The 20,698-nt window shown below is 48.4% G+C and overlaps 1 protein-coding gene across 1 annotated transcript in view; it reads right to left on the bottom strand.

Annotated features, from left to right (window-relative positions):
- The window catches only part of UBASH3B (ubiquitin associated and SH3 domain containing B), a gene marked incomplete at its 3' end in the record, with an annotated part of 60,251 nt that overhangs the window by 16,723 nt on the left and 22,830 nt on the right, over nt 1-20,698 (bottom strand). Inside the window, exons 2-4 of the mRNA XM_084301682.1 lie at nt 3,706-3,759; nt 2,909-3,095; nt 2,240-2,438 (exon numbers count right to left, since the gene is read on the bottom strand). Coding sequence (XP_084157808.1) covers nt 2,240-2,438; nt 2,909-3,095; nt 3,706-3,759 — 440 coding nt within the window. The remainder of the gene's footprint in view (nt 1-2,239; nt 2,439-2,908; nt 3,096-3,705; nt 3,760-20,698) is intronic.

Below are 20,698 nucleotides of genomic sequence, written 5' to 3'. Positions count from 1 at the left end.
AAGATGAGCAGCTTTTCTAAGGCCTAAGGGTGTCTGTCACCTCTGAACGGGAGCAGAGCTTCTCGAGGTAGCTCAAGTGGAAGAAATTGCAGGTCAGTTTGTGGAAAGGCTTTGGGGAAGTCAGATATGGGTGCCCTATATATGTTGTACCTTGGGGTCAAGATTTGTGGCCTGATTCAGTCCTTAGTCACACCCGGGTGGCAGACAAGGCATCCATGCTAAAAACTCATCTGCATTCTGAAAAAAGAAAGGGGGTTTCTGGATGGTGTGACAGCAATTACTGTAATTTGGGGTCTTCTGTGAAAAAAGAGACTTTTCCAGGTAAGGGGTAGCCTTTCTTTCATTGGCAGCTGAGGCTTTCTCCAAAATAAGCAAGTACATTTGTAATTTTTACTGTCCCTCCTCTCTTCTCTCTCTTATCGTATGTATCAGAAATCCATGGAGTTTACAAATTCATGCAAGTTGATTAAATCTTTTTTTTTTTCTGGACATTAACTGGGTTACCAGTTCACCAACTGACGGTTAGGTGTTCCAAAATCCTGAGAGCAGAAGTTGGTAAGATAATTACTGACTGATTACAAAATGATCCTGTAGACAAATGAACCTATATTAGGAAGAGAGTCAAGGAAGCAGAAAGGTGAAAATATGTGAAACATTGGGACTCTCCCAGTGGATGTGCAAATCATAGGATACATTGTTTGCATGTAATTTACTCCTGCTTATTCAACCAAAAATTGCAATTAAATTTGACTGATTATTCAGTCAGAATTGCAGCTATTCAGAGGCTTGGCTCCAAATGCCAGCCAGGGGTAGCTTTGCGAGCTCATCCATCTTTTTTTGATCAGCATGAAAAAAATAAGCTGTGGACCTCTGAAGAAGCCCCAGAGACTTTAATGTGGACTGCAATGCAGCAAAGAGCTTCTCCTAAGGAAGAAGTGACCAGTTGGGTCCGAGTTGGAGCTGTTGCAGGGCTCGAAGTCTGCTGGAAGCTGTTGGTGCCTCCTTCTCTTCTGGGTCAGCATTTTTGGGGTACGGAGTGCGTTTGTAATGCTAACGACTATTTCCTGCCTCTTCTAAAGGGAAGGGAAGTTCTAGGTCAGCATTAGGCAGAAGCAGTGCATTTCAGAGGTGGGATGAACCTACAGCACCTCTGTACTTCTTCCTCTGAACCAGGGCAGCCGCCTGGAGCTGCTCTGCACGGTGTCACAGGCTGCCTGTCTAGGTGGAGACACTCAGGGGCTCGGCCGTGGCTGTGTCTTGATGCATTTAAGCTCCGGGATCAGCCTGCGGGAAGGAAGGACCAGGTGTTGTGGCTGGGCCCCGAGGTTTGGAAAGGGCACCTCGGGTCTTCTCGCCCTGGGTGTGCGTCTCAGAAACGCAGCAAAGACCCAAAGGCAGAGGAAAACTTTGTGACAGCGGCTCGTGGTAGCGAAAGGAGCAGGAAACGCTCAGCCTCGCGGGCTGTGTCTAGCTGAAAGGTTAAGGAACCGCCAAATGTCAACTTCCCCTTCAGGAGATAACACTTGAGACTAAGTGCGAGGTGATCTTTAAACTGAAAAAGCTCTGACAAACAAGGCGCCCAGCAGGGTGCTCCTCTCAGGCTCTTTGCCCTCAGGCCACCCTTTCTGTAGCTTGTAGGTATCGCTGCCTTTCTGTGGGCAGCCCTGACATTTAGCTCCCGGTGTGTATCGCATTAATTGGGTGTTCTCCCTTTGCCCAGTCATGGCGAAGCATCACAGCACTGATAGGGTAGTGAGAAAGATGACCTTTGAAATGGCCACTCTGAGAGGAGTGTGGGCTTTCATGCCACGCAGCATCACAGTCCTCGGTATCTCACATTAAATTACACAGCTGGACAAAGACGGCTACGTGCTGGGTGAGTGGTCACTTAATATATGTTTTTGTAATAATAAATGTAGTTCTTGGCATGAGCAAAATACCTCAGTGCAGTAAAATGCAGCCGATTGGGATTATTTTTCTGACGTGGCAAAGAGAAATGTAATTTTTTGTAGTAAAAGGAGCCCTGTATCAGGGCTGGTACATCAGCCTGGCTTGGGAATAGCTCTTTTAGGAAAAAAATTATTCATCTTCTCCTCTCCTCTTCCTCAGGAGCAGTCTGTTAGGAGAGCCACTCGTGCTGGGGTTAATTCTTGGGGAGGGAGCTTTGCAAGGGTTTGCGAGAGCGAACCCAGGCCCTGCCCAAGCTGCGAGCACTCGCTGGCTGCCTGCAGTCACTCACCTGCTTTGGAGGCTGCCTCTGCAGCGAAGTCTGCAGCAAACTTCTTGAGCACCTCAGCACTTTCTTCCTTGACGAAAAGCCCGATGAAGTTTGAGGACGTGTAGAGCTCCAGAGGCAGAGGGGCAGGGAATTTGCACTTCCACCGCATCACGGTGGCCTGCAGAGCTTCAGTGAGAGCGTCGACCTTGCTGTCCTCGCACTGCCGAAGGGAAGAGGACAAGCATTGCATTACGCCTGTGCTTAGCTCTGGAGTGCACTCAGAGAAAGGAAGGGCTTGGGTGGATGAGCAGGAAGGGTAGAAAAAGCCCCAGGTCACAGAAATAGGGGTCAGGCATCATCTGTCCCCCCCTTGCCCCTGAAGCAGGATCAGCTGCCCCAAAGCAACCTTCCTAACCTCACCCCAGCGCTGCCTATTCCCATGTTAACAGTCACTGGAGGTTACGAGAATTTGGTCTGCTGCTCCTCCCTGAAAACACCTTGCTAAAAAACCAATTACCTCCTCAACAAGCCCAGCCAGCAGACAGTTCTGATGCCAACACCCCCAAACTCTGAGCTCAAAAACCCGCCTGCAGTGACCGAACCAAGCGTGCAGCACCTCCAGCCCGAGCCTGGCGAGGGCCGCTCATCAATGCGTGCATGAAGGCAGCAAAAAGAGGAGCTCTGGTTTACCATAAAGAACTGGCAGAGGGTGATATGTGGGAAAATGTTGTGAGCTTTGTTCTTCCCACAGATCTGCTTTGACTGCTGCCAGAACTCGGAGAGCTTCTGAGCCAGGGGGCCGGTGGGGCGCAGGTAGAGGACGTACTCCCGGGGCAGGGTGTCATCGAGGAATGGGTCACCCACATGGGAGAACAGCCTGAGGGGGAGAAAGAAGTGTTAGACTGACATACAAAGGCATGTTTATTTTATATTTTTTCCAGCAGAATCAGCCTGCCCTGTCCTCGCTCCCTTTCCTTCTCCCTTTATGGAAAAAATCAGCTCTTACGGGTCAGGCACAGAGCTGCGCTGTCTCTCTTGCAGCCCATTACTGCTCCTAAGTAACACACAAAATGGGTTTGTAGTTTCAGACCGAGGCTCTGAAGATCTACCCTCCGTCACTGCTTCTGCCTCTCTGACATTCGAGGTACAAAACACGGCAGGGAAAGCGCTGGAAATTGCTCAGCATCTTTGCGAAGGTGGCTCTCGGGTTGGTGTTTGGGCACCAGGGTGGAGAGCAGCAGTTCCTCCTCTCACCTTGCTGTTACTATTACGTGTGATCACAACCTCCCTCAGCCAAGGCTTGCTTCTTGGTTGCTTATTTGCAGCACTTAAATAATAGCTCTCTAATTTTGCTACTGCTTTCCAGGCAGTGCCCTTGTTAAAGGAAAACTTCTGCCATAACATTTTACATCCTACTGGCTAAAACTGTAGCCTTTCCATTCACTGATTCCTTTTTCTCTTTTGAACATTTATTACTTCATACCAACCAGTCGCATGCTGCTTGAACGCTTCTTCCACCTGTTGACGCCAGTGCTTTTTGTCTGAAAAGAAAGCAGAAAAAAAAAAAGACTATTTCAGCTGGATTGTATGGACGTAGCCTCATCTATTGTTTGAGCCGAGCAAGATAGACATCTTTAATCTCACATTAGGTAGGAGCTAAGTTCTGCCTTAACTCCCTCCAAGTAGGGTTACATATTGTGAATACTCACAGAAAAACTGAGTCAAGTTTTGGGGTGAAGCCTAGGATAATTAAAATAATTACAGCCATACACCGAGCATCCAAACCAAGTGCACCGTGTGTTGCCAGCCTAGGCCTGCAATGATTTATCTGAACCTCTGGATTTTCCCTGGTGCTTTTCTGGATAGTGAAGAACCTCCTAGCAGGCTTCTTGCTAATGGCATCTAATGGCCTCTGCGCTGGGCATTGGCTCAGCAGGGAAACGAAAAGGGTTGGCTCTGAGGTGCAGGCACTGCAGTGGCACCGAGGACCAGAGAAATGCAGCTGCCACCAGGGGGCACAAAGCTGAGATTTTTCAGGTTAGAGTAACCTGCCAAAATTTGCTAGCACTCTTCAGTCCTTATTGCATGAATGTGCACTTCTTTTGCTTTTTTTTTTTTTTTTTTTTTTTTCCCTTCGGGATGCCTCAATATCCCTTTTCCCCCAGCTTTTAGCACCAAAGTCTTCTGTTCAGCAAGTTGTTCAGATGCAGAACAACCCAGTGCGACGCTGCCTTTTTATCCCAGTCGAGTTTTCCAAAATGCTCAGCATCAGCACTGAAATGCAGCTGGGGATCAGCTCAGCTTTGTGATGCCAGAGACTGCCAAAACGAAGAATTCACCCAGAATCCAGCAGGCAGAAACGTTTAGCAAAAAAATATGAATGAAGGAGGCAGAAAAGGATAGAAATTTTAGGGCCTTGAGGCAGAAATCAGGCTCAGAGTCACAAAGGGTCACAACTGCAGGGTCCCAGGGCCTTGGCTGTAGGATTAGGGCAGCAAGGACCCTCTGGCACTTCTTGCTTCTGCAGGGCATGTGCTGAGCTTCCGCTGCCCTTTCTGTGTGCGGTGCTGACTTTTGAAAGCCCTCTGATAACCAGGCGGGAGGGCGAAACGTTGCCCGCTTGGTCAGAGACGCGTGTTGTTGACTCAGCTGTGTTTCGGCTCTGCCATTGGCTTCCCCACCCCGTGAATATACATATTTCTGTTCATTTGGAGAGCAAGAGGAAGGCAGAAAGATAATGCTGCAAAAAAAAAAAAAAGAGCTGTGTTGCAAAGGGGCGATTATGAAAATACTTCCTCCTGAGGCGCTTTGCTGCCCTTATCTGCCAGCATTCATCTGAGCTCAGCGGGCTGCTGGGCCAGGCACCTGCCTTCTGGAGGGATGCATCGTGCATGGTCAACATCACAGCCTGCTCTGTTCTGTCAGAGAAGCTCTGGGAGCAGTTTCTCCAGCTGCAAGGTGAAGGCAGACAAGCTGGCTCTCCTCCTCCTTTGCTCCCCCAGACCCTGGAGCAGAGCTGCGAAGGAGTCAAGCACAACCTAGCGGGACAGTGGAGCTCTGCTGGATTTCCCTGCTCCTTCTCCGCTGCCTTTGTACTCGCAGGACCCCAAAAAGCGCCAGAAAACATTGGGCTGGGCCCCCCACGCTTCGTTCATGAGTGCTTTCAATAGGTGCCTCTCTCCTCCACAGGGACAGTAAAACTCCCTTCCCAATTTAATTTTCAGTGCAAGGAGGAACTGCTGCATCAAGCAAACAAAAGGCGAGGTATATTTTTATCAAGGGACCTGAAACGGAGAGAATTCTATTTCTTTTTTAATTTAATGCTGGGAATGACATTGATGGCTGATAGCTCCTGGTTAGGCACGGAACAGGGCATGCCCCAAATCCCTCCCCAATACCCATCTCCGCAGGCAGAGCTGGGAGAGGAGCCACCTCTGGGTGCCCCGCTGTCAAAATCGCCTTTTAAAAAGCTGAGCACTCGAGGCCGGTCACGGCTACGTTGGTCACTTCAAGAAGTGGCCTGGTTTTCATGACTGCTGAGTGCAGTGGGAGCGGGGAGCCACAATTCAGCTCCGGAGGAAACCAGGTCACTCAATGAGGTGACGAGCTACGGCTTTAGGTGCTCAGATTTCCTCGTGCTGGGTAGCAAGTGTTGGCTGGAGCACTGCAGCTAGTGGAAAGAAGCGGTTTGGTGACACAGATGCAGCAGAAAAAGACAAAAGGCAGCAAACAACTTATTTTTCAGAGTCCACCCAACCGCCACCGCGCAGCAACCACTTCTGCTCATGCAAACGTTGCAGCTGGATGCAGATCGGAGGTGAAAGGCTTTGTGCAGCGTTACGAGCCCCCTGAGCCTCCCGATTCCTCCCGTTCTTAATTGCGGCTGCCTCCGAGATGAAGCACAGGGCGCTCCTTTAACGATGCCCAGCAGCACGCGAGAGCAATTTGGAGCAGAAAGCGAGGGCGAGGCTACGGCCGACTGCAGGTGGGCGCACGGAGGCTTTGGAGAAGGAGAAAGAAGATCCCAATAGCAGTGCCTGCCAAAAGCACCGCAGGTATTTTAGCCACCACAAAGGGTTTTTGGATTTGATCAACCTCAAAAGCCTCCCTGTGCCTCTCTTCAGTCGAGTCACAAGGAAAATCTTCCTCCACTGAACCACTGGTTGCATGGTGCTGAATATTGCTAGGATGTGTCCTAAACACTTGACCCCTTAGCAGGACTGGTGTTGCTGCCCTGAAACACACATATTAATGTGTAACTGGTGCCCGTTTTAACCCCAGCCCACTTTATGCACACAGCTCTGCATGCTCCAGGATTTAACTCAGTACTCTTGAAGGATTTTTGGCTTCCTGCAATTTCAAGGTAGAAAAAAAAAAAGCAACAGGGGAACGTCAATTCAGCTAGGAAATGCATATCAATAAACATAAAGCATAATGGCAGGATCCCATTTACTTCAGAGGAAATGGCTGTAATGGGGAATGATGCATTAACCATAGAGCCTTCAGTCTCAGCAGCACCACGCAGAAATCCTGCCTCTGTAATTGCTCAGCTTTCTTATTCCAGCCCAATTTAAAGAGGAAGGTGAGCGTTGCTGCCAGAGCAAGGGGCAGGAGCGACCTGTTTGATGCATCTCTACCTGCACCCACGTTATATTTTATCCCTAAAAAACTGTGCAGGCTTCGAGGTGGCGATGCCAGGGCAGCGATCGGCTGATGTGCTGGGGCTGTGAGTGTGGCTGTGCCCACGTTTCACCAGGCTCCATCGCAGCCAGGCTGTGCTGCCAGGGCTGAGCCCTTCCAGCCCTCGGAGGTGTTCCCTGGGGCACCCGGAGCTGCTGCCACCACCACGGGCAGCCTCCTCTCCTCCTCCTCGCGCAGGCTGAGTCACGCAGCAGGTTTAAACCCTCGGGTCCAGAGAGCTCGCGTGTTCTCCAGAAGCAATGCCTAATTCATAAAGGGGTCGCCCTTCTGCCTGCTGCTGCTTGGGGCTGAATTTTCCCTCTTTCTGCTGTCTCTCCTTTTGCTGCGATAAGCAGAGATGGAAACCCTGCTGCGGGCACCACTGACCCCGGTGCGTGTAAGGAGCTTGCTCTGCTGCACGGCGCTGCCCGCGGAGGCAGCAGCAAACGCCAGCAGCAGCCTCTACCTCAGATCCACCTACGGCTTGTCTGCCTACGAAGGCACCAGGGATTTGTGAATGAGCAATGGAAGGAAGGAGGCAGCCTGTAAAAGAAAGGGAATGACTAAATCTTCCCTTTCATTGCGTGCCTCGAGCCCAGACAAACTTCTCATCCCGCAACGAAACCCCTCGGAGGGATGAATTCATCATTTCAAGTAGCCCCGAATCTTTGGCCCATAAAATATTTAGCCATGTAAAGAAAGATTTGTTGGAAGCTGCATTAAACGTGATGGAAGAACTTGGCTCTCCTCATCGGGAGGTTCAGTTTGAAGCTGCCTGACACGATAAGGGAGGAATTACGGATCGTAATTTATGCAAAAGGAGTCTGATAGAGAAGCGTTGTCACACAGCGCGGTTTTGTTAGGATTATAAAATAAGCAGTTTTAGTTTGGCTTGTTTGGGGGGGAGTGCATAAAATATGCAGTTATGCAAACGGTATGCAGATAGGTATACGTATTTATTTCAACCCTGACTTTTTTTTTTTTAATTTTTTTTTTTTAAGTCTGTGTACACTTTGCACACAGTAACATTTGCAGCTTTCTGGTCTGCGTTTCCAAATTGCCCCTGCAGCGACGTTTATAGGTTCCTTCATTTTTGCAGTTTTCAGCAATTGCTTCTCCTGCTCACAGCACAATACTGGAAATGTCTCTGTTTTGGGCTCTCAATGAACAACTGCCCATTGAAGAACGATTTTGCTAGCAAACCTTCTGTCCATCGGATTAGTTGATTATTTGGTGTAGGAATACCCCCGTTCCCCATAACTCACTGCTTTGTTGTCCCACAAGCACAAACGGCCGTGGTGAGGTGTTCTGCTCAAATGCTTTTTGTTGTGGGCTATTCAAACGTGTTCCTCCGAATCCTCAATATTCAGAACTCAGTTGGTCACCAAAAATCATATGATACCGTTTCTGTTCTCATTTGGGTGACCTTCCTTCTATAAATAGGGTCAGGACAGGAAGATATCACTAGGGATCAAGTTCCTGGTTGGGGGGGCGGGTAGGTTCCTTTTCTACACTTTGTAAGGAAAAAAAACAAAACACAAAACACCCAGGAGTTTTTGCAAGGAAGAAATCAGTGTAGCATCAGCGCGTGGCAGGGGGAATATTTTTTCTTCCCTTCAGCGAGCTTTAGTTCAGTCCTCCAAGCACTACCTTAGCTTATCCTTCTGCTGCTTTCCCCGTGTGATGGAGGACATAAAGTCCTCGTCGTGTTGAACTGAGTGACTCCAATCGCAGCTACATCCTCAAGATGTGAGCTCCTTGCTGTGTGCTGGGATCCGCAGATGTACCCATGGTTTGGTGCAGCATCCCCAGTTCAGGTCAGTGCACACTACAAGCAAATCCCAGCTACATGGAGCCCCACATCTCGTCTGAAATACGGGAAGAGGAGCACAGGGAACCGCACGACTGCACAGTGGCTACGGGGACTGCAAGATTTCAAACTGTGCTGTATCCTGTAGGTCACGTAAATATTTACAGAAGGTGCCTGACAGCATGACAGGGCTCAGTGCTTCCCTTCCTCCTCCTTCCTGAGCCGTGCCTGCTTACTCCCAGCCACTGAGTGCCGAGCTCTGGTAATAGGAAAGAGAGAGAAATGGGAAACCCCACCAGAAATCAGTTTGGGAAAAGCGCTGCAATGTATTTCTAGTTTCCATCACTTAAAATGTTCTTTCTTTCAGAGGAGAGGCCAGCTGGCAAGCTGCAGGCTGACCACACGACGATGACAATTATTTTTAAGTGCAGAGAGCGGGGGCCTGGCTGGCTGTGGCTGTTTGGTTTTTTAAGCTGTGTAAGATTTTGAAGGTGGATTTTTTAGCACATGTGCACTAAGTCATTCCCTTAATCCTCTGCTTAGGCAGCTTGTTAAAGCACAAGGAGAGGGAAGTACAGACTCATAAAAAGTGTCCGGGATAAAGACAGGAATGTAGCAGCCATTTAACATTTTTCAAGAGATACACAGTTTAGAAAGGAAACAGGATATTATTTTCTTTAAAACAATAACAGCACAGCTTTTATGTGAGGCACAGGCTCGGCCGTGCAGTCGCCAACCACCCCACCAGGTCCCATCGGAGGGACAGGGCTGGCTCAAATCGGTCACACACCGTCACCTCCTGCTAGTCCTAGGGCAGCTCCAGGTACAAAAAGTTGCCCTAAGTTTTCTCCCACCCCAGCTGGGAGATTGAGGAAGGCGCAGCTTTTTGGTGCAGAGCAAGCACTGGGAAAAGGGTGTAGGGATGGTAAAGATAGGCAATGACTGCTGCTTTTAAAGGGTTGCAGAACTGCGAGGCTTAACAAAATAATCAAATAGAGAATCAGAAATAATCAGATATTTCGAGTCTAATTCAAAACCATTTGAGAATTTCTATTTGAATCTAAATTCAAATCTAAAGGAGATGAAAATCTAAATGAAACTCAAATCTAAATGAATCTGAATTCAAGTAGAAGGTGTTTACAGCTGAGTCACATTCAGCAGAGGCTCGTCCCCTTCCAACACCTCGCTTAAATACTCGCCAGGATGCTGCCCAATGAGCAAAATGTCATTATTCAAGCACTCTGCGCAGCACAGGGGAGCAGGAACTTTTATCCCAATCCTATTAATACACTTTTAGCTAACCAGGAAGACGACGTCTTTGTATGGAGCCAAGTTAGGGGTTTGAGTACACTCAAATGTACCATCTGGAGTTGCAGTGATAGCCAGAAAAGGAAGCAGTTGTCATGCTGATTGGAAATAAATAAGTTCCCTCGCGGTGTTCAAGACAAACACGATGCTTTCTTCTTTCTAACTGCTCTTCCTAAACAGCAACGAGCCGGAGTGGAACAGAGATTTGCAGGGGCTGTTTTCTACATCCCGCTCCTCCCGTGGCTGGGGCCTCTTTTCCCCATCCCGGCTGGGTTTTGGGGCAGAGCGTGGATCTGCAGGAGGGGAGGACGGGCCAGGTGGCTGGAGATGGCACATGGTGATGCTGCTTCGCGAGCACCTGCCTCTCCATCTGTCACCTCGCCTCCTGCTCCGGAGCAGCACAGCTTGCCTTCAGCTGGAAGCACCGGGACCTGCTGCCAAAAAGCTTGGCGCGGTGATGGAGAGCACCCCGTACACCCTAACGCACGGAGGTGGGATGTAGAGAGGGAATGAGCTGCCAAATATCACGCAGCAAGTCGTGGAAAGAGGGCATGGTTTTGTTGGGATGCTGTGCTCTGCCCAGGGCTCCCCGCAGAGACGTGTGCTTGCTTTTCTGCCCCCAGTTCCTTCATGCAGCCCCGCTCGACTCCTCTGTACGTAATTTTTTTTTAGTATCATGTCGATCTTTAGGAAGAAGAAAAAAAAAAAATGCCACAACTAGCACTTTAAAGTGCCGGTGTTAACATTTTCCAGCTTCTTGGGGTTTCAAAACAGGAAGTTTGGGGGCGGTGCAGTTGCACAATTTGCCAGCAAGCTGCTGTTCTGTGAAGTCGGTGACACTGGACTGTACCAGGAACTCCAGCCCTGCAGCCACCGAGCCTTCACTTTCTGGGACTACCACTCAGTACGATGCGAGGAGGTTTGGATGTGCTGCTCCCAGGAGTAGGTGGGAGCCTCGTGGTGTCAGCCAGCGGAGAGCTGACACATCCTCTGCAGAGCCAGAGCAAAGCCCAGAGACAAGGGGAAGTTTTCCCAGCCCAACAGAGAGCAGATGGGTGGGGATAACACAGGCCAACGCCAGCATGGTACAGCTAAAGACTGAACACCAAGCTTTGAGCTACTCGGTTTGCGTCTTGGGATGAAGCTTGAGATGCAAACTTCTTGCTAGACCAGAGTCCAGGTCTGTGTGTCGTGCACATCCTCAAAGGGGGAGCCTGAAGGCCCTTCTGAACGTGCTGACTTGACAAAACAGAGGTTGGTAGCGTACCAGCCACCTATGTGCAAGCAACAAGCACCCCGATTTTTGTTCAAAGGCAGTGGAGCATCAGCTTGGGGCCTGCAGGGCCAAATTCACTCTTTCAGTCCCTTTCCATCTTGGTAGACAGAGGAAAATACACCACAATTAAACCCCTCTGGGGGCTCCACGGTAAGGCTTCATGGGACTATGTGTAATAAACCCCTAACGATGATCACTGTGTGAGATGGGCTAATTTTCTACTAAAAGGAAAGGCAGCTGGTTTGCTTTTTTTTCGTGAGCTCTGTCTGCTGGGGGGATCCTACCTGTTGTGTGCACCACTGGACCCGCAGCTTTGCTGAGAAGGCAAAGCCCAGGGACAGAAAACGAGAAGTAGATGCCCAGCGAGAAGCTAACCAGAATCCCACACCTAAAATAGCCTCACGCAAAGCAACGAGAAGGAAGTCTAAGAAATTAAGGAAGGTGGAAGGAAGAAGGGTGGGGTGCTGAGATAGTTGGGTTAAAGGCAAAAAGAGACGCTCAAAATAGCCTCCTGCTCTAGACGGCTCTGTTCAGGAATTTTTTAAAGCTCGGTTGTTTTCAATAGCACAACTATTTCACAACGTTTCAAGCAAGTTTTCCTTGCCTGCTGTTTCTTGCCACCAAGGTAGGTCCAAGTCAGGCCACTATTGGGGTGGAAACCCGGGTGAGAAGCCTGAGGTGCTGTAGGACGTGGGGGAAAGGAGGGGTGATGGAGCAGAGAGTGAGGCACACTTGCCACTGACTCAGGGCTGAAACAGCCCCCAGGTGGGGCTGGCAGCACCATGGTGCTCGAGGCTCCATCCTTGGGTGAGACATCACGCAGAGGTCTCAGTTTTTGGCCTTGGAGAGTTTGAAGTGTGCGGTTAAAGCAGTGACTGAGGCTAATGTCAAAGTTTCCATTAGAAAAAAAAAATAAATAGCAAGATCTGGTCTGAATTTCAATGTGGGTAACTGTAGTGGGTCTCAAAACATGTAGTCCTCAAAACACATAGTCCTCAAAATAAACATGTAGTCCTCAAAACATGTAGTCCCCAACTAGAGCGAGTCTCTGCTGGATTTCAAGTGAAGCTGTACCTAGCGCTGTGATGGAGGTTTTGGTTTGCCTGTTCAACTTCTTGTTGTCAGAGGAGCAAATTTAGGCAAATGTGGATGCTTTTGAGAGTCCCGCACACCAAAGTAAGGTGGGATACCTGAATCAGAATGAGGTATCGCTGTGTTAACCTCTGCCTTACCCCACTTTTTACCAACTTCAGGTGTCAGAAGCTATAAAAACGACCAGTGTAATTATTTTGCTGTTACAAAATCAGTTACAATGAGAAGTTATAAACTCCCGGCAGGACTATTATACCAGATTATGTATTAAAAATGTCCCTGTCGTGTCCAGATAAACGATCTGGAATTTGTACAGAAGAGTATCTGAAAGGTTTAACCATTAGCTATGGAAGGGTAAAAAAAAAAAGCCACATGAAGTATCTGGGTTTGATGTCTAAAAGGGAACAGGAAATGGAGAATTGTGATAAACTGAGAAACACTGAGATAAAGGAGGAGCTGAGAACATAATGAAAAAACTTTATCACACACTCCGAATACTTCCCCACATACTTTTCTGATTTTATACAGCCTATCGGTCCCCCCTGTAGTCTTTATTCCTGTACCTGATCATATTCTTGCAGAATAAATAAGCGAATTGCAGGAGGAAAATAGGAAGACCTTGGTACCTGCATTTAGTGATCATCCCTCCACCGAAGAGTGATTATGCATATGTTTAACTTCAAGCATGGACTGAGACACTTCAGGGAGGTACGAGCATATGGCAGCTACTCTCCTGCAAAGCACGTGCTGGAAGGTCATTGCAAATCAAGGCTCCGGGTCCGTTCTTTCTTCAGGCAGGATTTCTAAGGATTTTAGCATTTGCCAAGATAAAAATAACTTTTTTCGGTTCTCTGAAGCCCTGGGGATTTGATGCTAGCAGGTAACAACTGGTTGTGTATTCGCTGGAGCGGTGCTGTACTGAAAACCACCACCACCACCCCAAAAAAAGCAAGAAACCAGACCTGACCAAAGATCTGCTGCAGCCCTGCTCTGTCCTCGCCCCGTGGGGCTCTCCTTGACCCAGTTCATAGCCTTCAACGAAGGGCTCCCAAATCCAGCAGCTATCGTGCACTGCTGGATACCCGCCAGCCTCGCCGTGCTGACCTTGAGGGTGCTCAGCTCCTGCAGGTGCACACCGAGAATCACGGCCAAGTGAGTCCCACCGTGATCAGTTCAATTCCACCATCATTTTAATTCTGACACCTCCAGTACTGGGAGCAATGGACTGGGAAAAAAAGAAGGCCAAATCCTCACTCCTGTTTCTGAGCAAAGCCTGTGCTGTGTACCTGTGCACGTGTTGTCTGAGAACCAAGTGTTTTTTCTCGTCGGTTTTCCTTTGCCAGTCACCAAGGACGGCTCGCACCTCGCCTTAGCACTTTACCAGAAGCATCTCCCAAGTGGAGGCACACCTCATCCGAGTGCCAGGGCTGTGTAGGAGGCCAAGTCTTGGATGCTTGCCTTGCAGACCTTGTTATCCAGATTGATCTTTTCAGGCAGGTATTGTAAAACAGGCAGACACACACACACCCCCCCTGGCATCATCTCATTTCCATAGCGGAGCTCTCCCCCGCACTGGAGTACACGAACTGATGTGGGGGTGTATTTCTAAAATTATTCACGATGCAAATCGTCTACAACTGATCCCCAACTTCTCTAGTTTGCATGCGTGTCTGCTATCTTGAAAGCATACTCAGAAGTGCATTTTTTATTTTATTTTGTTGTAAATGCAGCAGGAATGGCAATAGGATTTCGGTCTTTCTTTCCATTAGGCTGATGGAAATCTGTGCCGTGCTGCACGGCACCGCTCCGCTTCTGCTCCTGCTATCCAGCAGCTGTCCCTAACAGCAGCGCTACCAAATGTGCTGCATCACAGGCAGTGCCTGGGAGGAGCATCCTGCAGTGCTGGCACTGCAAAACGCCAGCCTTGCTTGCAAGCCCCCCTCTCTCCACCCTCTCAGAGTGGGCTCTTGGGGAATGGAAGGAAGAAGAGCTATAAATTAAATGAGTGGCAGGTGCTAAGGGTGGAAAAGGACTGGTTGTGAAGTCCCCTTGGTTTTAAAGACTACTTTGCTATGCAGGCTGCTGTGAGTACGGAAGCTTCCTTCTTGATAAATATTGAAGAGCTGCTGTGTAAAAAGTAGGCAGGAAAGGAGAATAGTAGATACTAGCTAAGAATAATGATTTGCTGTAAATTTCAGAGGCTGATACCCAGCCGTGGATGGTAAATGGTGTGTGTAAGTGTGCCGTAAGAGGTGGGAGAGCCCTTCTGGAGTCCAGAATCCCATTCTTCCAAGAGGCAAACTCACCCCAGTGCATGTCACAGAGCAGAAACCCGCAGCCCAGCGTTGCCTTCTGAAAGCAGACCCAGCCAGGGAGCCGCTGCCCTAATGTGTGCAGCCCGAGCCAGCCACAGCCTTGCCATCCCCAGCCAGGAGCCAGGCCTGGAGAGCCTGAGGCTAAGGCAAAAAGAGAAAATACAGAATAGATACAGAACAGACAGCCATAAGAAACCTCAGGAATACACCAGCTGGATGAGACTAAGCTGAGCTTACTTGCTACTAGACATCAGAGGATCCTTACAGAAGCAAGCCCTAAGAAATGCTGCGGTCCTAAGAAAAGCATCAGCCATCAGACAGAGGTGCACAAAACGCAGCTCTGTGAGTTTGGGCATTGCTGGAGCTGGTCCTTCACAGACAGAGCAGGTTCAAAGCAGCTAAGGCACGCTCTGCACGTTTTTCTGCTGGAGATTCATCAGGGTAGGCAGAACCCAAGCCCTGTACCCGAGTTCAGAGCTGAAAGGGGATGAACTGTACCAACATAAGCACTTTTATATGGCTGCAATTGCAGATAGACTGGGAAAGCTTTGTGGAAATGATTATCCCGGGGAAGCTGAGAGAGCAGAACGTGCATTTTGACGAGACGTATGTGTCTGGGGGATCCCATGGCGAGAGGAAATCCCCAAATATTTCAGGGCAATGGCCTCCCAGCCTCAGGTCTGCAGGATCCTGTGCTCCCAGTGCTGGCAGCTGCTGGTTCGTGTGCGTACAGGCACAGGAGGTAACAAGCCCCTGGCCTCAGTCCTTCCCCATTTTCCAAACAGGCCCGCTCCTGCTAACCTCTGCCTCTCTCCGCAATGTCACAGAGCCCCTGGGGAAGCACAGATAAGGAGGCTCGATGAAACCTGAATTATTGTGTGCTTGCAGGAGCGGTCTCCAGCCCCCTGCATCCCTTTCACCTGCAGCAATGCATGATTTCATGCTGAAAACAAACGTTTCTCAGTGCCCCCCTCTTCGCCTCTTCTGTAGGTTAACTCTTGATGCTTTATCTCTGCAAAGCACGTCGGCATGCAAATAAACTGCAAGCAGTGAGGCTGAAGTGAGTATCAGGGCAAATTCTGCTAGAAGGACACAGCCCTCGGTACCTTTTTCTGCTGCTCAGCACTTATTCTTCCCTCCGTTAAGGTTTTGGGATATCTGGGGGCGCTGAGCCCGGTTCTGCTTGGATTCCTGTGCTTGGAAATTATTCCATCCTGTAAGGCAGATAAACCTTCGGTGTGCTCAACTGCAGCAAGAGCACCAGGCTTTCAGAAGAGCTCAGCAGTAGCCTGATTTTGCTCCCAGTGGAATTGAATGAGGCTGAATTAGGCTGGAGCTGAGCTTCTGAAAGCTGTACCCTATCTTCTGCTCGCCGTAGCTGTCTAAAAATAAGGAGTCCAATTAAATCAACAGCAGTACAAAGTATGAGGGAATGTATAATTAATTAAAAAAAAAATCAAAGGCTGTCTTAAAGCATTGATCAGCATTTAGCAGTCCTGCCACTAGCTCTTATTCTTTTCCTTCTTCCTTTTTAATCAGTGATTATTGTCGTATCGCTTCCCTTTTACCCTCCCCTACCCTAGGAGTATTGCAACGTAACTGCCTTCCCCGGGAGCAGTAAACTTCGTCCCAGGAGAACCATAAACTCCCTGAAAAAAGGAAAGGGGAAAACCTGTTACCGGCTGACCCTGACACCCAGCTGGAGCTCTGATATCAGCAGAGATAAATGTTTGTGAGCAAGCCAGGGCCTGCATTCACAACACAGCCCTCACATGAAACTAAAGCCCACGGGGCAAGGAACTGCATGCCCAGAGCCATCTGCCCTGCAGCTCTGCGGGGAAAGGAATAAGGGGTGGTGCACGAGCTCAGACCTATCGCCTTCCCTACTGCTATTGTTCTGGTTTTAACACTTCCAAAGAACATTTTTGTGCAGTCTGTCTGTGAAGGTGGCTTTGTCACTTCCCAGATGGGTGTCTCACACTCTTGCAGTGCAGCGAGAAGGGAGCTGGGCAGGAATTGCTCCTCTGTTCCCCTGGCAGCAACCCCAGGAGCTGGGCTGGAGCGGGAGCAGGACCTGCCTTGGGTTTCGAGTGCTGGCAGCTGGTGGGGAACTGGGAAACGGCATGGAAGGAGAATGTGTATCATGCATTTCTGGGTGGTTCTCCATTGGTTTTTGCCTAGATTTCTCCATCTTTCCTTTGGTTTTCCACTTGGATCTGTTTTCTAGTGGCAGGAAATGTGGACGGTTAAAAGGCTCGTGAGATAGATGCACGAGGATGAGCTTTAGCTTCAAGTAAAGTCTGAGGGGCTTTGCTCCAGAGCCGTGGCACCAATTGCTCACTCTGTGGGTGGTTTCAGTGAAGGGCACGGATCTCGTAAGGTGGCACCCTTCCTCTTACACGTCGCAATTCACGGCGTAGGCACCTGCGTCTAGCGTAGGAACCTGCGTTTCCAATAGGTCAGATGAGCAATGCTCTACAAGTACCAGTTTCTCCCCATTAACTGGAAAAAAAAAAAAAATTGAGACTGCTGGTCCAGATGTGAGCATCACCTCCTGACATCAGAGGTTAGATGAAAGTGCTCCTCTCCTCTGTTTTCCTGTGCCTATGGTCGGAGAGCTCTGTCCTTTCTGGTGTAGGCTCCCCACGGCCCTACAAACCCCTGGGCGGCGTGCTGTCGGTGTGATGGTATCTGGGGACCTTTCGACAGCACCGTCACAAAAATAACAGTACAACACTTTCCAGCTAGTACGCAGAGAAGGAAAAAAAATCAGCTGTGAGAGACGAACTAGTCATAGTACGGTACCTACGCGAGCAGAAGAGCCGAGGGGGAAGTTCTTCTAAGTTAAACCGTGGAAGCGTCTTTTACGTGTGACTCACAGCTTCTTTATCCTCACCTAAATCCCCTTCTAAGCAGCCTGATAGAAATTATTAGTAAATCACCCCTCCCTGCGTTTCAGTGAAGACAGAAACCTGCCCTAACGCGTGCAGAACAGCTTAAGGGGGACTGAGAGGGCTGGTGCCTGGAGAATTCAAAGCAATGGGTTCAGGATTTCTATATCCACAAACGTCTGCCCTAGGCTGTGTTGTAGCAGCGTGTCTGCACCAGGTTTCTTTCTTTTCAGTCTGAAAAATAATTTCAGACGGCTCAGATCTGCAGTGTCCTCCCCACCTCCAGGCGGGTGCGATGGGAGTCAGCACTGCCAAGGCAGCTGCCCCGAGAGCAAGGCTCAGTTTTCTGTTTTGTTTAGGGTATTTCTGGATCACCAGGCCCAGATAAGTCCTCCAAATAGATCCAGGATTCCAGGATATAGGCCGGCTGCTGCCGAATTTAAAACCCCAAATCTCTACCAGTTATTTTACGTAGGGAAGAGCAGTTTTTAATCCTCTGCTGCCTTTGCTGACTGGGCACTCCTGGCTGTAGGCTGCTGCTCTGAACGACGCATCCGAAGTTATTTTTGAAACGCATTATTACCCTCCAGTTGCATCTCTCCTTTTTTTTTTTTTTTTTTTTTTTGATGCATAATTTAGATTTTAGCCTCTTATAAATCATACGCCTAAGGAACTGCTGATGCTTCTGGGGAAAAAAAAACAAAAACACAACAATAGTAAAACTGTGCAAAGTGTTCTTTGTGGAGACTATTCTGGCTATAAACACATTTCAACTTCTCTTTGAGTTTTCCCTATTTTTGTCTGGGGGGTGTTTGCAGGAGTACAGAGCCTCTGTTGTCTGGTAATTGAGCAATGTGGGTGAGATCTCGTGCATTCCTGCTGCACATCATCCACATCCCAAAATCAGAGCACTTTGGGGTACCCCGATGGATGCTGGGTGGGGAGGAGGTAGAAGTGGCTTGTTCTCTACAGGAGAAGCTTTGCATTGCAGAGGAGGAATGCCAAGCAAAATTTGGAGGTAGCCAGGTCTCCGGCTGCCTCTGCTATTCTTTAGGGTCCCACAGATTTCTTCCCAAACCCGCTGAGGCCCACAGAAGAAAATCCCAGAGGCTTCCCAATGCCTTTGGGACCTCTGCACCAATTGGTGTGACCCTTACAGGATGAGAGGGCACTGCTCCCTGCTAAACCTGGCTTAACGTGAGTAATTCCAGTTCCAAAGTTAATTACAAACACAGAAAAATAAGCCGTATGTTGAAAAGCAACCAGAAGGACCAAAGATTTAAGACAGTTCTGCGTTGTATGTGGTACCTAATTGTAACTGAGTTCATCTCTGCTGCTCCTAAGGGAAAGAAAATAAAAAACTCTTTGCCTGAAATTATCTATTGAGGTAAAATAGAGATACTGGGGGGGGTGGAAAAAAAAAAGTCTAAAGTGAGATGTTTTTCTTGATATTGGAGGCAACATCAGCAGGTTTTTAAGCATGTAATTTATAGGGGAAGTGACTCAAATGAAATTATGCACTTTAAAAAATCAGCAAAGTGTCGAGGGCATAATAACCTTTGAAAAAAATTAAAAGCCCTTTCGTATTCCTAATACTGGAGTTCCTCACTCCTGTAATTTTCTTTTTTTCTTTCTTTCTTTCTTTCTTTCTTTTTTTTTTTTTTTAATGGCACAGCTCCTAATATCAAGTGATTATTTCAGAATCAATGAGTTTCATTAGAATAAACAGCGTCAATCAGCTTCCCGGCTGGGGAGAAAAGCTGAGGAAAACAACCAAAGTGTATCCTAAAACCTTAGAGACCACGGAGAAAAAAGTTATTTTCAAGTTAATGTTATGTTTTTTAAATCCGACTGCCTTTAAGCCAATCTCGTGATCTTCTGTCATTAGTCTTGAGCCCTAAATTCTGCAGTGCTCTGTTGGAGAAGTTGTGAGATGGAGTCCAGAAGGGTCAGAAACTGCAATTCTTCCATCCCACAAGCTCTGTGGCTGTTCCCCACAGGAACAAGAAATGTATAGTAATTTATGGTGGGGATGTGGCTAATTATCTGTAGCCCTCCAGCCTGTACATCCATTAACAGGGAGCCTGGCAAAAGCATTTTTGGATAACCCACCACCATCCGAAGATCTGCTCTCTGTATTAAAACCTCCAGCGTGTTCCTCTTCTCCCAAACCAAGGTGGCTTGAGTGACCTCAGACATTATTCATACAGAAAAGGTGAAAGGCTGCACTCGCTGGGAAAACCTTCACGGTGAGCATTCTAATCCACTGCAGATTTTTTTATTTTATTGATGAATTTGGCACCTGATCTGTGAGGTACTAGAGAATGGTTAAATTAGATAAAAGGCCGATGCAGACTATTATTTTTCCCATTCCCTGGCGAGCAGTGAGTGCCTGAAACCAGTATAAAAGCAGGCACACAGCAGCTGTCTTCCTCTGCCCATAACCTTGCACCTTTCTTGAGCCAAAAAGTGCATCTGAATTACTCTGCCAGGTGACCGAAACACTTTTCTTTGTCCCCTTTACACCACCCTGGCACCCCTCAGTTACCTGGTGCACAAAAAGCTCATCCCTTGATTGCTGGAAACCTTCTGCCTCCCGTGCCAGCCCTTCAGCAGAGGAGCCAGGCTGTCCCATACATCGCTCGTGGCCAAAGGGATGTACAAAATTCGAGCTGGGATCGATGGTGTAATGCATGGGGAGCTGCAGAGAAGTGATGGGTGACGTTTAAGACTGGAACACAAAATCCTGGGTAAAAGCCAAATCAGTGACAGCTCCACACCTTGTCCATTTCCATGAGGACTGAGCATTTATGTAGTCTGAAAATCAACTCTTTTTTTCTTTTTTCTTTTTTTTTTTTTGGGTCTGCGAACTACATGTTTGCAAACAAGACATGCTGGCGTTGAAAATTGCTGAAAATACCCTGCTTTCCCATCAGGATTTATTTTTAGGGAGTGGGTTTTCTGATGAAAATAGAAAATCCTGAGCTGCTCTTCTGCAGAACTTCCTTACGATTTCAGCTCTTTCATGGCCTTTGTGGAAATTATGGGGTCATTTCTGAAGGGTCACTGGAATGCAGGTTAATTATGGGATCCTCCTGGCTATCTCTG

Source organism: Netta rufina, assembly GCF_964035555.1.
Source record: "Netta rufina genome assembly, chromosome: 25".
In the NCBI taxonomy this organism is placed as follows: Eukaryota; Metazoa; Chordata; class Aves; order Anseriformes; family Anatidae; genus Netta; species Netta rufina.
This window is presented reverse-complemented; position numbering and strand designations above follow the sequence as displayed.